The sequence below is a fragment of the Triticum urartu genome, chromosome 7A (assembly GCF_056163025.1).
Source record: "Triticum urartu cultivar PI428250 chromosome 7A, HENAU_Tu73, whole genome shotgun sequence".
Classification (NCBI taxonomy): Eukaryota; Viridiplantae; Streptophyta; class Magnoliopsida; order Poales; family Poaceae; genus Triticum; species Triticum urartu.
This window is the reverse complement of record NC_141879.1, coordinates 703,968,187-703,981,840: the sequence shown is the minus strand read 5'-3', so window position 1 is coordinate 703,981,840 and position 13,654 is coordinate 703,968,187. Positions and strand designations below refer to the sequence as shown.

Here is a 13,654-nt window from a genome sequence, read left to right as displayed (position 1 = left end):
TCGCTCTGGGTGACGCCTACGTGTTATATAGTGAGGGGTGTGACTCCCTGAGATAGCATACAGATGATTGAGATTACAGACTTAAGAAAGAAGAGGTGGATCTCTAGTTACAAGAGATAACAAAGAATATAAACTACCTATCTCTATCCCTTATCTATCTTCGGTTACAAGGAAGGCCGGCTAGGCTGTCACGATGCAACATCTCGTTTGACACCTTCCCTTAATCACAACTTGATCAAGTTAAGATTACGTTTGAATTCTTCAAGATTCCTTGTAGGCAATGCCTTTGTGAAAACCTGATCTCGTGAATGCACAAAACGGATGTCCAATTGCTTGTTAGCCATCCTTTCTCTGACAAAGTGAAAATCTATTTCAATGTGTTTTGTCCTGGCATGAAACACTGGGTTAGCAGATAAATAGGTAGCACCAAGGTTATCACACCATATACATGGGACTTGCGTGTGTTTCACACCAAGCTCTCTCAACATGGACTGAACCCAAATGATCTCTGCTGTGGCATTTGCTAGTGCTTTATACTCAGCTTATGTACTTGACCTCGACACAGTAGCCTGTTTCTTTGCACACCAGGATATCAGATTTGGCCCAAAGAATATCGCAAAACCACCAGTGGAGCGTCTGTCATCTAGACATCATGCCCAGTCAGAGTTAGAAAAAGCACTAACAAGAGTGGAGGAGGACTTGCTGAAAGTAAGACCAAGATTCAAAGTATCTTTCACATATCTCACTATGCGTTTTGCGGCAGTCCAATGAGTTTTGGCGGGAGCATGAAGGAACTAGCAAACTTTGTTAACAGCAAAGGAAATGTCAGGCCTTGTTAATGTTAAGTACTGAAGTGCTCCCACTAAGCTTCTGTATCTGGTACTGTCATCCTGACTCAAAGGTTCTCCTTCGGCAAGTGACCGTTTTTCTGTGCTAGATAATGGTGTTGGTGAAGGCTTACATCCTTGCAACCCAACTCTCCTTACCAGATCAGTAGCATATTTTTCCTGAGAGAGATGAAGACTATCTCCATGTTTCTTGACTTCAATCCCCAAGAAGAAGTGTAGGTCTCCTAGATCCTTAAGGGCAAACTCAGCCCTCAAGTATTTTAATAATCCTGACACAGCTTCATCAGATGAACTCGTGACAATTATATCATCAACATAAATAAGAACAAATATAGAGGTATTTGACTTATTGTAAATGAACAAGGATGTGTCAGACTTTGAAGCAGCAAAACCAAGAGCTTGCAGTTTCTGACTGAGTCGTGAGTACCATGTCCTGGGAGCCTGTTTCAATCCATACAGAGCTTTATCAAGTTTGCATACATAGGATGGTTTAGTTTTACTTTAGAACCCAGGAGTGTTGGGGAACGTAGCAGAAATTCAAAATTTTCCTACGTGTCACCAAGATCTATCTATGGGGTCATCTAGCAACGAGGGAGGAGTGGATCTACATACCCTTGTAGATCGCGCGCGGAAGCGTTCAAGAGAACGGGGTTGATGGAGTCGTACTCGTCGTGATCCAAATCACCGATGATCCTAGTGCCGAACGGACGGCACCTCCGCGTTCAACACACGTACGGAACGGCGACGTCTCCCATGCCTTGATCCAGCAAGGAGGAGGGAGAGGTTGATGGAGATCCAGCAGCACGACGGCGTGGTGGAAGTAGCGGGATTCCAACAGGGCTTCGCTAAGCGCTGCGGGAGGAGGGAGATGTGTCACGGGAGGGAGAGGGAGGCGCCAGGCCTTAGGTATGTTTGCTCCTCCTTTTCCCCACTATATATAGGGCCAAGGGAGAGGGGGAGGCGCAGCCCTTGCCCCTTCCTCCAAGGAAGGGTGCGGCCAAGGGGGGGAGGAGTTCATCCTCCCCAAGGCACCTCGGAGGTGCCTTCCCCCTTTAGGACTCTCCCCTTTTTTTCTTCTCTTGGCGCATGGGCCTCTTGGGGCTGGTGCCCTTGGCCCATATAGGCCAAGGCACACCCCCTACAGCCCATGTGGCCCCCCGGGGCAGGTGGCCCCACCCGGTGGACCCCCGGGACCCTTCCGGTGGTCCCGGTACAATACCGGTGACCCCGAAACTTGTCCCGATGGCCGAAATAGCACTTCCTATATATAATTATTTACCTCCGGACCATTCCGGAACTCCTCGTGACGTCCGGGATCTCATCCGGGACTCCGAACAACTTTCGGGTTACCGCATACTAATATCTCTATAACCCTAGCGTCACCGAACCTTAAGTGTGTAGACCCTACGGGTTCGGGAGACATGCAAACATGACCGAGATGACTCTCCGGTCAATAACCAACAGCGGGATCTGGATACCCATGTTGGCTCCCACATATTTCACGATGATCTCATCGGATAAACCACGATGTCAAGGACTTAATCAATCCCGTATACAATTCCCTTTGTCTAGCGGTACGATACTTGCCCGAGATTCGATCGTCGGTATCCCGATACCTTGTTCAATCTCGTTACCGGCAAGTCTCTTTTACTCGTTCCATAACACATCATCCCGTGATCAACTCCTTGATCACATTGTGCACATTATGATGATGTCCTACCGAGTGGGCCCAGATATACCTCTCCGTCACACGGAGTGGCAAATCCCAGTCTCGATTCGTGCCAACCCAACAGACACTTTCGGAGATACCTGTAGTGTACCTTTATAGCCACCCAGTTACGTTGTGACGTTTGGCACACCCAAAGCACTCCTACGGTATCCGGGAGTTGTACAATCTCATGGTCTAAGGAAATGATACTTGACATTAGAAAAGCTTTAGCATATGAACTACATGATCTTGTGCTAGGCTTAGGATTGGGTCTTTGTCCATCACATCATTCTCCTAATGATGTGATCCCGTTATCAACGACATCCAATGTCCATGGTCAGGAAACCGTAACCATCTATTGATCAACGAGCTAGTCAACTAGAGGCTTACTAGGGACATGGTGTTGTCTATGTATCCACACAAGTATCTGAGTTTCCTATCAATACAATTATAGCATGGATAATAAACAATTATCATGAACAAGGCAATATAATAATAACTAATTTATTATTGCCTCTAGGGCATATTTCCAACAGTCTCCCACTTGCACTAGAGTCAATAATCTAGTTCACATCGCCATGTGATTAACACTCACAGGTCATAACGCCATGTGACTAACACCCAAGAGTTTACTAGAGTCAGTAGTCTAGCTCACATCACTATGTGATTAACACTCAATGAGTTCTAGGTTTGATCATGTTATGCTTGTGAGAGAGGTTATAGTCAACGGGTCTGAACCTTTTCAGATCCGTGTGTGCTTTACAAATCTCTATGTCATCTCCTAGATGCAGCTACCACGCTCTATTTGGAGCTATTCCAAATAACTGTTCTACTATACGAATCCAGTTTACTACTCAGAATAATCTGGATTAGTGTCAAAGTTTGCATCGGCGTAACCCTTTACGACGAACTCTTTTACCACCTCCATAATCGAGAAAATTCCTTAGTCCACTAGTTACTAAGGATAACTTTGACCGCTGTCCTGTGATCCATTCTTGGATCACTCTTGTACCCCTTGACTGACTCATGGCAAGGCACACTTCAGGTGTGGTACACAGCATAGCATACTGTAGAGCCAATGTCTTAAGCATAGGGGACGACCTTCATCCTTTCTCTCTATTCTGCCGTGGTCGAGCTTTAAGTCTTAACTTCATACCTTACAACTCAGGCAAGAACTCCTTCTTTGACTGATTCATCTTGAACACCTTCAAGATCATGTCAAGGAATGTGCTCATTTGAAAGTACTATTAAGCGTTTTGATCTATCCTCATAGATCTTGATGCTCAATGTTCAAGTAGCTTAATCCAGGCTTTCCATTGAAAAACACTTTCCAAATAACCCTACATGCTTTCCAGAAATCCTACGTCATTTCTGATCACCAATATGTCAACATATATTTATCAGAAATTCTATAGTGCTCCCACTCACTTCTTTGGAAATACAAGTTTCTCATAAACTTTGTATACACCCAAAACTTTGATCATCTTATCAAAGCATACATTCCAACTCCGAGATGCTTACTCCAATCCTTAGAAGGATTGCTGGAGCTTTGCATACTTATTAGCATCTTTCAGGATTGACAAAACCTTCCGGTTGTATCACATACAACCTTTCCTCAAGAAAATCGTCGAGGAAACAATGTTTTGACATCCTATCTACAAGATTTCATAAATAATGCAGTAATCGCTAATATAATTCCAACAGACTCTTAGCATCACTACGAGTGAGAAAGTCTCATCGTAGTCAACTCCTTGAACTTTGTCGGAAAACATCTTAACGACAAGTCGAGCTTTCTTTAATGGTGACATTTACCATCATTGTCCGTCTTCCTTTTAAAATCCATCTGCACTCAACAGCCTTACGACCATCGAGTTGTTCTGCCAAAGTCTACACTTTGTTTTCATACATGGATCCTTTCTCGGATTTTATGGCCTTGAGCCATTTATCGGAATCTGGGCCCACCATCGCTTCTCCATAGCTCGTAGGTTCATTGTTGTCTAGCAACATGACTTCTAAGACAGGATTACGTACCACTCTGAAGTAGTACGCATTCTTGTCATCCCACGAGGTTTGGTAGTGACTTGATCTGAAGTTTCATGATCACTGTCGTAAGCTTCCACTTCAATTGGTGTAGGTGCCACAGGAACAACTCTTTGTGCCCTGCTATACACCAGTTGAAGTAACGGTTCAATAACCTCATCAAGTCTCCACCATCCTCCCACTCAATTCTTTCGAGAGAAACTTTTCCTCGAGAAAGGACCCGATTCTAGAAACAATCCCTTATTGCTTTCGGATCTGAGACAGGAGGTATACCCAACTGTTTTGGGTGTCCTATGAAGATGCATTTATCCGCTTTGGGTTCGAGCTTATCAGCCTGAAACTTTTTCACATAAGCATCGTAGCCCCAAACTTTTAAGAAATGACAGCTTAGGTTTCTCTAAACCATAGTTCATACGGTGTCATATCATCGGAATTACATGGTGACCTATTTAAAGTGAATGTGGTTGTCTCTAATGCCTAACCCATAAACTATCGTGGTAATTTGATAAGAGACATCATGGTATGCATCATATCCAATAGGGTGCAGTTATGATGTTCGGACAAACCATCACACTATGGTGTTCCAGGCTGTATTAGTTGTGAAACAATTTCCACAATATCTTAATTCTGTGCCAAACTCGTAATTTAGATATTCATCTCTATGATCATATCATAGATATTTTATCCTCTTGTCACGATGATCTTTCAACTTCACCCTGAAATTACTTGAACCTTTCAATAATTCAGACTCATGATTCATCAAGTAAATGTACTCAACATCTACTCAAATCATCTACGAAGTAAGAACATAACGATATCCACTACACGCCTCAGCACTCATTGGACTGCACACATCAAAATGTATTACTTCCAACAATTTGCTTTCTAGTTCCATTTTACTGAAAACGAGGCTTTCAGTCATCTTGCCCATGTGGTATGATTTGCATGTCTCAAGTGATTCAAAATCAAGTGAGTCCAAACGGTCCATTTGCATGGAGTTTCTTCATGCATATACACCAATAGACATGGTTCGCATGTCTCAAACCTTTCAAAAATGAGTGAGTCCAAAGATCCATCAACATGGAGCTTCTTCATGCGTTTTATACCGATATGACTTAAGTAGCAGTGCCACAAGTAGGTGGTACTATCATTACTATCTTTTGGCATGAACATGTGTATCACTACGATCGAGATTCAATAAACCATTCATTTCAGGTGTAAGACCATTTGAAGGTATTATTCAAATAAACAGAGTAACGATTATTCTCCTTAAATGAATAACCGTATTGCGATAGACATAATCCAATCATGTCTATGCTCAACGCAAACACCAATCTCGATGGTAGAGGGAGCGTGCGATGCTTTGATCATATCAACATTGGAAACACTTCCAACACATATCGTCAGCTCACCTTTAGCTAGTCTCCGTTTATTCCGTAGCTGTTATTTCGAGTTACTAACACTTAGCAACCGAACCAGTATCTAATACCATGGTGCTACTAGGAGTACTAGTAAAGTACACATTAACACAATGTATATCCAATATACTTCTATCGACCTTGCCAGCCTTCTCATCTACCAAGTATCTAGGGTAATTCTGCTCCAGTGGTTGTTCCCCTTATTACAGAAGCACTTAGTCTCGGGTTTGGGTTCAACCTTGGGTTTCTTCACTAGAGCAGCAGCTGATTTGCAGTTTCATGAAGTATCCCTTCTTGCCCTTGCCCTTCTTGAAACTAGTGGTTTCACCAACCATCAACAATTGATGCTCCTTCTTGATTTCTACTTTTGTGGTGTCAAACATCGCGAATATCTCAAGGATCACCATATATGTCCCAGATATATTATAGTTCATCACGAAGCTCTAGCAGCTTGGTGGTAATGACTTCGGAGAAACATCACTATCTCATCTGGAAGATCAACTCCCACTCGATTCAAATGATTGTTGTACTCAGACAATCTGAGCACAAGCTCAACAATTGAGCTTTTCTCCCTTAGTTTGTAGGCTAAGAAAATCGTCGGAGGTCTTATACCTCTTGACGTGGGCACGAGCCTGAAATCCCAATTTCAGCCCTCAAAACATCTCATATGTTTCGCGACGTTTCAAAAACGTCTTTGGTGCCTCAACCGTTTAACTGAACTATCATGTAGTTATCAAAACATGTATGTAGATGTTCGCAACATCCACAGACAAACGTTCAAGGTTCAGCACACTGAGCGGTGCATTAAGGACATAAGCCTTCTAAGAAGCAATGAGGACAATCCTCAGTTTACGGACCTAGTCCGCATAATTGCTACTATCAACTTTCAACTAAATTTTCTCTAGGAACATATATAAACAGTAGAACTGAAGCGCGAGCTACGACATAATTTGCGAAGACCTTTTGACTATGTTCAGGATAATTAAGTTCATCTTATGAACTCCCACTCAGATAGACATCCCTCTAGTCATCTAAGTGATTACATGATCCGAGTCAACTAGGCCGTGTCCGATCATCACGTGAGACGGACTAGTCATCATCGGTGAACATCTTCATGTTGATCATATCTACCATACAACTCATGCTCGACCTTTCGGTCTTCTGTGTTCCGAGGCCATGTCTGTACATGCTAGGCTCGTCAAGTTAACCCTAAGTGTTTGCATGTGTAAATCTGTCTTACACCCGTTGTATGTGAACGTTAGAATCTAACACCCGATCATCACGTGGTGCTTCGAAACACGAACTGTCGCAACGGTGCACAGTTAGGGGGAACACTTTCTTGAAATTTTAATGAGGGATCATCTTATTTACTACCGTCGTTCTAAGCAAATAAGATGTATAAACATGATAAACATCACATGCAATCAAATAGTGACATGATATGGCCACCATCACTTTGCTCCTTTTGATCTCCATCTTCGGGGCTCCATGATCATCATCGTCACCGGCATGACACCATGATCTCTATCATCATGATCTCCATCATCGTGTCTTCTTGAAGTTGTCACGTCATCTATTACTTCTACTACTGCAGCTAACGGTTAGCAATAAAGTAAAGTAATTACATGACGTTTATGTTGACACGCAGGTCATAAATAAATTAAGACAACTCCTATGGCTCCTGCCGGTTGTCATACTCATCGACATGCAAGTCGTGATTCCTATTACAAGAACATGATCAATCTCATACATCACATCCTTTTGGCCATATCACATCACATAGCATACCCTGCAAAAACAAGTTAGACGTCCTCTAATTGTTGTTTGCATGTTTTACGTGGCTGCTATGGGTTTCTAGCAAGAACGTTTCTTACCTATGCAAAGACCACAACGTGATATGCCAATTGCTATTTACCCTTCATAAGGACCCTTTTCATCGAATCCGATCCGACTAAAGTAGGAGAGACAGACACCCGCTAGCCACCTTATGCAACTAGTGCATGTCAATCGGTGGAACCAGTCTCACGTAAGAGTACGTGTAAGGTCGGTCCGGGCCGCTTCATCCCACGATGCCGCCGAATCAAGATAAGACTAGTAACGGCAAGCATATTGAACAAAATCAACGCCCACAACTACTTTGTGTTCTACTCGTGCATAGTAACTACGCAATAGACCTAGCTCATGATGCCACTGTTGGGGAACGTAGCAGAAATTCAAAATTTTCCTACGTGTCACCAAGATCTATCTATGGAGTCATCTAGCAACGAGGGAGGAGTGGATCTACATACCCTTGTAGATCGCGCGCGGAAGCGTTCAAGAGAACGGGGTTGATGGAGTCGTACTCGTCGTGATCCAAATCACCGATGATCCTAGTGCCGAACGGACGGCACCTCCGCGTTCAACACACGTACGGAACGGAGACGTCTCCCATGCCTTGATCCAGCAAGGAGGAGGGAGAGGTTGATGGAGATCCAGCAGCACGACGGCGTGGTGGAAGTAGCGGGATTCCAACAGGGCTTCGCTAAGCGCTGCGGGAGGAGGGAGATGTGTCACGGGAGGGAGAGGGAGGCGCCAGGCCTTAGGTATGTTTGCTCCTCCTTTTCCCCACTATATATAGGGCCAAGGGAGAGGGGGAGGCGCAGCCCTTGCCCCTTCCTCCAAGGAAGGGTGCGGCCAAGGGGGGGGAGGAGTCCATCCTCCCCAAGGCACCTCGGAGGTGCCTTCCCCCTTTAGGACTCTCCCCTTTTTTTCTTCTCTTGGCGCATGGGCCTCTTGGGGCTGGTGCCCTTGGCCCATATAGGCCAAGGCACACCCCCTACAGCCCATGTGGCCCCCCGGGGCAGGTGGCCCCACCCGGTGGACCCCCGGGACCCTTCCGGTGGTCCCGGTACAATACCGGTGACCCCGAAACTTGTCCCGATGGCCGAAATAGCACTTCCTATATATAATTCTTTACCTCCGGACCATTCCGGAACTCCTCGTGACGTCCGGGATCTCATCCGGGACTCCGAACAACTTTCAGGTTACCGCATACTAATATCTCTATAACCCTAGCATCACCGAACCTTAAGTGTGTAGACCCTACGGGTTCGGGAGACATGCAGACATGACCGAGATGACTCTCCGGTCAATAACCAACAGCGGGATCTGGATACCCATGTTGGCTCCCACATGTTCCACGATGATCTCATCGGATGAACCACGATGTCAAGGACTTAATCAATCCCGTATACAATTCCCTTTGTCTAGCGGTATGATACTTGCCCGAGATTCGATCGTCGGTATCCCGATACCTTGTTCAATCTCGTTACCGGCAAGTCTCTTTTACTCGTTCCGTAACACATCATCCCGTGATCAACTCCTTGATCACATTGTGCACATTATGATGATGTCCTACCGAGTGGGCCCAGATATACCTCTCCGTCACACGGAGTGGCAAATCCCAGTCTCGATTCGTGCCAACCCAACAGACACTTTCGGAGATACCTGTAGTGTACCTTTATAGCCACCCAGTTACGTTGTGACGTTTGGCACACCCAAAGCACTCCTACGGTATCCGGGAGTTGTACAATCTCATGGTCTAAGGAAATGATACTTGACATTAGAAAAGCTTTAGCATATGAACTACATGATCTTGTGCTAGGCTTAGGATTGGGTCTTTGTCCATCACATCATTCTCCTAATGATGTGATCCCGTTATCAACGACATCCAATGTCCATGGTCAGGAAACCGTAACCATCTATTGATCAACGAGCTAGTCAACTAGAGGCTTACTAGGGACATGGTGTTGTCTATGTATCCACACAAGTATCTGAGTTTCCTATCAATACAATTATAGCATGGATAATAAACGATTATCATGAACAAGGAAATATAATAATAACTAATTTATTATTGCCTCTAGGGCATATTTCCAACAAGGAGGTTGCTTCATATATACTTCCTCTTCCAGAACACCATGAAGGAACGCGTTCTGTACATCTAGCTATCTAAGGCTCCATCCCCTCGAAACGGCAATAGATAATACAAGGCGGATAGTGGCAGCTTTAACAATGGGACTAAACGTGTCCTCATAATCAATGCCATATCTCTATTTAAAACCCTTCGCCACAAGTCTGGCCTTGTAGCTATCTATGGTTCCATCAGCTCTCCTTTTAATTCTGAAAACCCACTTGCAATCAATTAAGTTTTTACCTCGCCGTGGGGGAACCAGATGCCATGTTTTATTTTTGCGGAGTGCCATGTACTCTTCTTCCATAGCCTTCTTCCAGCGTGGATCACTAAGTGCCTCATCAGAAGTAGCAGGTTCACCTATAGAACATGCTAAACCAAACTTCACAACTTGTTTGTAATTGATAGGCTTAGTTACCCCTTTTTGGAGACGTGTACGCGGAGGAATAATGGCTGTAGAAGATCCTGCGGGCACATGTGCAGAAGGCGATCCCGAGATGGATCCTGTCGGCGCGCCTGTATCAGCAGTGGGCGCACTGGTGGGATCTTCTGTGGCTCCAGAAAACGCTCCAGAGGACGCCGCGGCCGTTGCATGCGGAGCAGAAAATCCTACGCCGTGTTGCGGGTCCGTCAGCGACCCATCATGACGCAATAATGGGTTGGACCCAGGTGAATCCGCGCCGGATCCAGGCGACACGGCAGGATCGGCGCCAGGATCCGCATCTGACCCCCGCCCACTTGGAGGAGGACTCGGCCGCTGTCGCCGCACGTAGTGGCGGGGCCCGCTTGTGGCCCAGCGAGTCTCAGTGGCCCGCGTGTCGTTGCCTGATTGGGGCGGGCTGGAGGCCGTGTCGGAGCCGATAGAGAGACGCCGCGTGCCGCGCGTGGACTCGCTGGCACCACGCCTGGCGGGCGACGCAGATTCCAGCGCGTTGTCTCCCTGCCGTTCCACCGATCCCGAGGGAGATCGGCTGTTGCGCTGCAGTAGTGCCGATCCCGATGAGGATTTGTCTCCCAACACTGGACACATAAAATGTGACGCGTTTTGGATGATTTCTTCACTGTTTTCTTCACAATTTTCAGCTGCATCATCACAAAGCTCATGCACACGGTTATGAGAGTTAGCCAACAGTTGATCATCAGAATTATTTCCCCCTTGATCAAAACCAATGAGACTTGGTGGTAAAAGGAGAATTTCTTTGCGAAGGAGTGCACCGGCGTTTGGATGAAGTTTAGAGAATGGAAATTGTGTTTCATCAAAGACAACGTCACGAGAGATATACACACGACCAGTAGGAATATCAAGACACTTGACACCTTTATGTTGAGCACTGTATCCAATGAACACGCATTGCTTAGAGCGAAACATAAGCTTGCGGTTGTTGTAGGGGCGAAGATTGGGCCAACATGCACACCCAAAGACGCGAAGAGTTGTGTAGTCTAGTTTTGTGTGAAGGAGTCTTTCCATGGGGGTTTCATTGTTTATGACATGACTAGGTAGCATGTTGATTATGTGTACTGCGGCAAGAAAAGCCTCATCCCAAAATTTGAGAGGCATGGAGGCGCCAGCTAAGAGTGCTAGGCCAACTTCAACGATGTGTCTGTGTTTACGCTCAGTAGACCCGTTCTGTTGATGGGCATGAGGGCAGGACACGTGATGAGATATTCCAAGTTTTTGAAAGAAAGAGTTTAATTTTTCATATTCGCCTCCCCAGTCAGACTGGAGAGCAATGATTTTTCTATCAAATTTTCGTTCAACTAAAGCCTGAAAATTGAGGAAAACTTGGAATACATCGGATCGTTTCTTGAGAAGATAGATCCAAGAGAACTTGCTATAGTTGTCAATGAAACTCACGTAGTATGTATGTCTACCAACAGAAGAGGGTGCAGGCCTCCATACATCAGAAAAGATAAGTTGCAAAGGCTTGGTAGAAATACTAGTAGAAATTGGATACGGTAATTGATGGCTTTTAGCCTTCTGGCATGAATCACAAATTGTTTCAACATCACGCTCACCAACATACGGGAGCTTATTTTTCCTAAGCAATCTCTCAACTAAAGAAAATGATGCATGTCCTAATCGATCGTGCCATCGTGTTGAAGACACTTTAGTGGCACTGAAAACTTGTTTATTCAACCTTCTAATCTCCGGAATCAAAGGGTAAAGCCCGCGAACGCATCTACCTCGATAGAGCACCTTCTTCGTTGCCTGATCCTTGATCAAAAAGAAGAAGGGGTGAAATTCAAGAAAGACATGGTTGTCAATGGCAATGCGATGAACAGAGAGAAGATTCTTAGAAGCACTAGGTACATGCAAAATTCTTTGGAGATGGATTTTTCTATGAGGGGTTTTAATAACTGAATGACCAATGTGACTAATTTTCATACCTTCTCCACTAGCAGTGTGGATGTGATCTTTGCCACGGTATTTCTTCGGCCACCTTCAGCTGCTCCGGACACCTTCTCATCTTGGGACGAGTCATCCTCGTCTTCATCAAACCGGTACCAGTAGTCCTTGGTGGAGTGCCCCGGTTTTCCACAGATTTGACATCTAATTGTGTCGGGGCGGGACCTGTTGTTGGAGGAGGTGTCGTTGCGCCGGCCCCTGTTGGTGAAGGAGGGCCGGTCGTCACCGCTGCTGCATGCAGAGTTGTTGCCGCTGTTGTTTCCTCCGCCACCGCCCCTGCCCTTGCTGCTCCGAAGAGGACCTCGATGACGTGAGCCCCCTCCACGACCGCGGGTGGCGGCGTTTGCAGAAGATTTGAAGCCGCCTCCTACGCCTGCTCCTTGGAAGAGGGCCACCCTTTGATCAAAATTGCTCATCATGGAGAACAACTCATCAAGGGTGACCGGGACGATCCGGGCGTCGAGGGCGGAGACGAGCGGTTGATACTCCATGTCCAATCCATTGAGGATATAGGAGATCAACTCACCATCTTGCAGGGGCTTGCCTGCTGCAGCGAGCTCGTCGGCGAAACCCCGCATGTACGCGAAGTAGGAGGCCACCGAATGCTGTCCTTTCTGCGTGTTCGTGAGCGACGCGCGGATGTTGTTGACGCGAGACAGCGATGTGGACGAGAACATGCCCGCCAACGCTGTCCAGAGTTCGTGCGCGTGGGCGATCGAGGTCACCTGCACAAGCACTTCTTTGGAGAGGTTATTCAGAAGGTAACCAAGCATCTGTTGATCCTCTCGGATCCAAACCGAGTGAATCGGGTTGGGGATGGTCTCCTCCTTGCCATCCTTGTCCTTGCTGACGACGGTCTTGGCTGGCTCCGGCATGCTCCCGTCCACATAGCCGAAGAACCCTGCCCCTCGAAGCTGCGGTGTGATCTGGGTACGCCATAGGATGTAATTGGTTCGGGTGAGGCGTTCGGTGATCTGGCCAGAGAGGGTGGAGTTGGCTGCGCTCGAGGAGGCCATGGCAGAAGGTTCGATGGTGGGAGAAGGAGATCGCTAGATGGGAAGAGTTAGGCTCTGATTACCATGTGGGAAATGTCGTACCTGACGGAAATATGCCCTAGAGGCAATAATAAAGTTATTATTTATTTCCTTATATCATGATAAATGTTTATTATTCATGCTAGAATTGTATTAACCGGAAACATAATACATGTGTGAATACATAGACAAACAAAGTGTCACTAGTATGCCTCTACTTGACTAGCTCGTTAATCAAAGATGGTTG

At 45.9% G+C, this 13,654-nt stretch overlaps 1 protein-coding gene across 1 annotated transcript; it reads right to left on the bottom strand.

Annotated features, from left to right (window-relative positions):
* Positions 1–10,105: 10,105 nt before the first annotated feature.
* On the bottom strand, positions 10,106–13,389 carry LOC147961826 (uncharacterized). The gene is made up of 2 exons (XM_087533958.1): positions 12,355–13,389; positions 10,106–10,945 (listed from the first exon to the last, which is right to left on the bottom strand). Exons 1-2 carry the CDS (start codon positions 13,387–13,389, stop codon positions 10,106–10,108), a joined length of 1,875 nt encoding a protein of 624 aa, XP_087390084.1.
* Between the last annotated feature and the right edge of the window lie 265 nt (positions 13,390–13,654).

What these genes read in the sequence shown, in the direction of transcription:
- LOC147961826 (XM_087533958.1), bottom strand. Translation starts at nt 13,389, where the DNA reads ATGGCCTCCTCGAGCGCAGCCAACTCCACCCTCTCTGGCCAGATCACC. An exon ending in CCACACTGCTAGTGGAGAAG is followed by an intron (nt 10,946 to 12,354) that starts GTATGAAAATTA and finishes GCACTACTGCAG; the next exon opens with CGCAACAGCCGATCTCCCTC.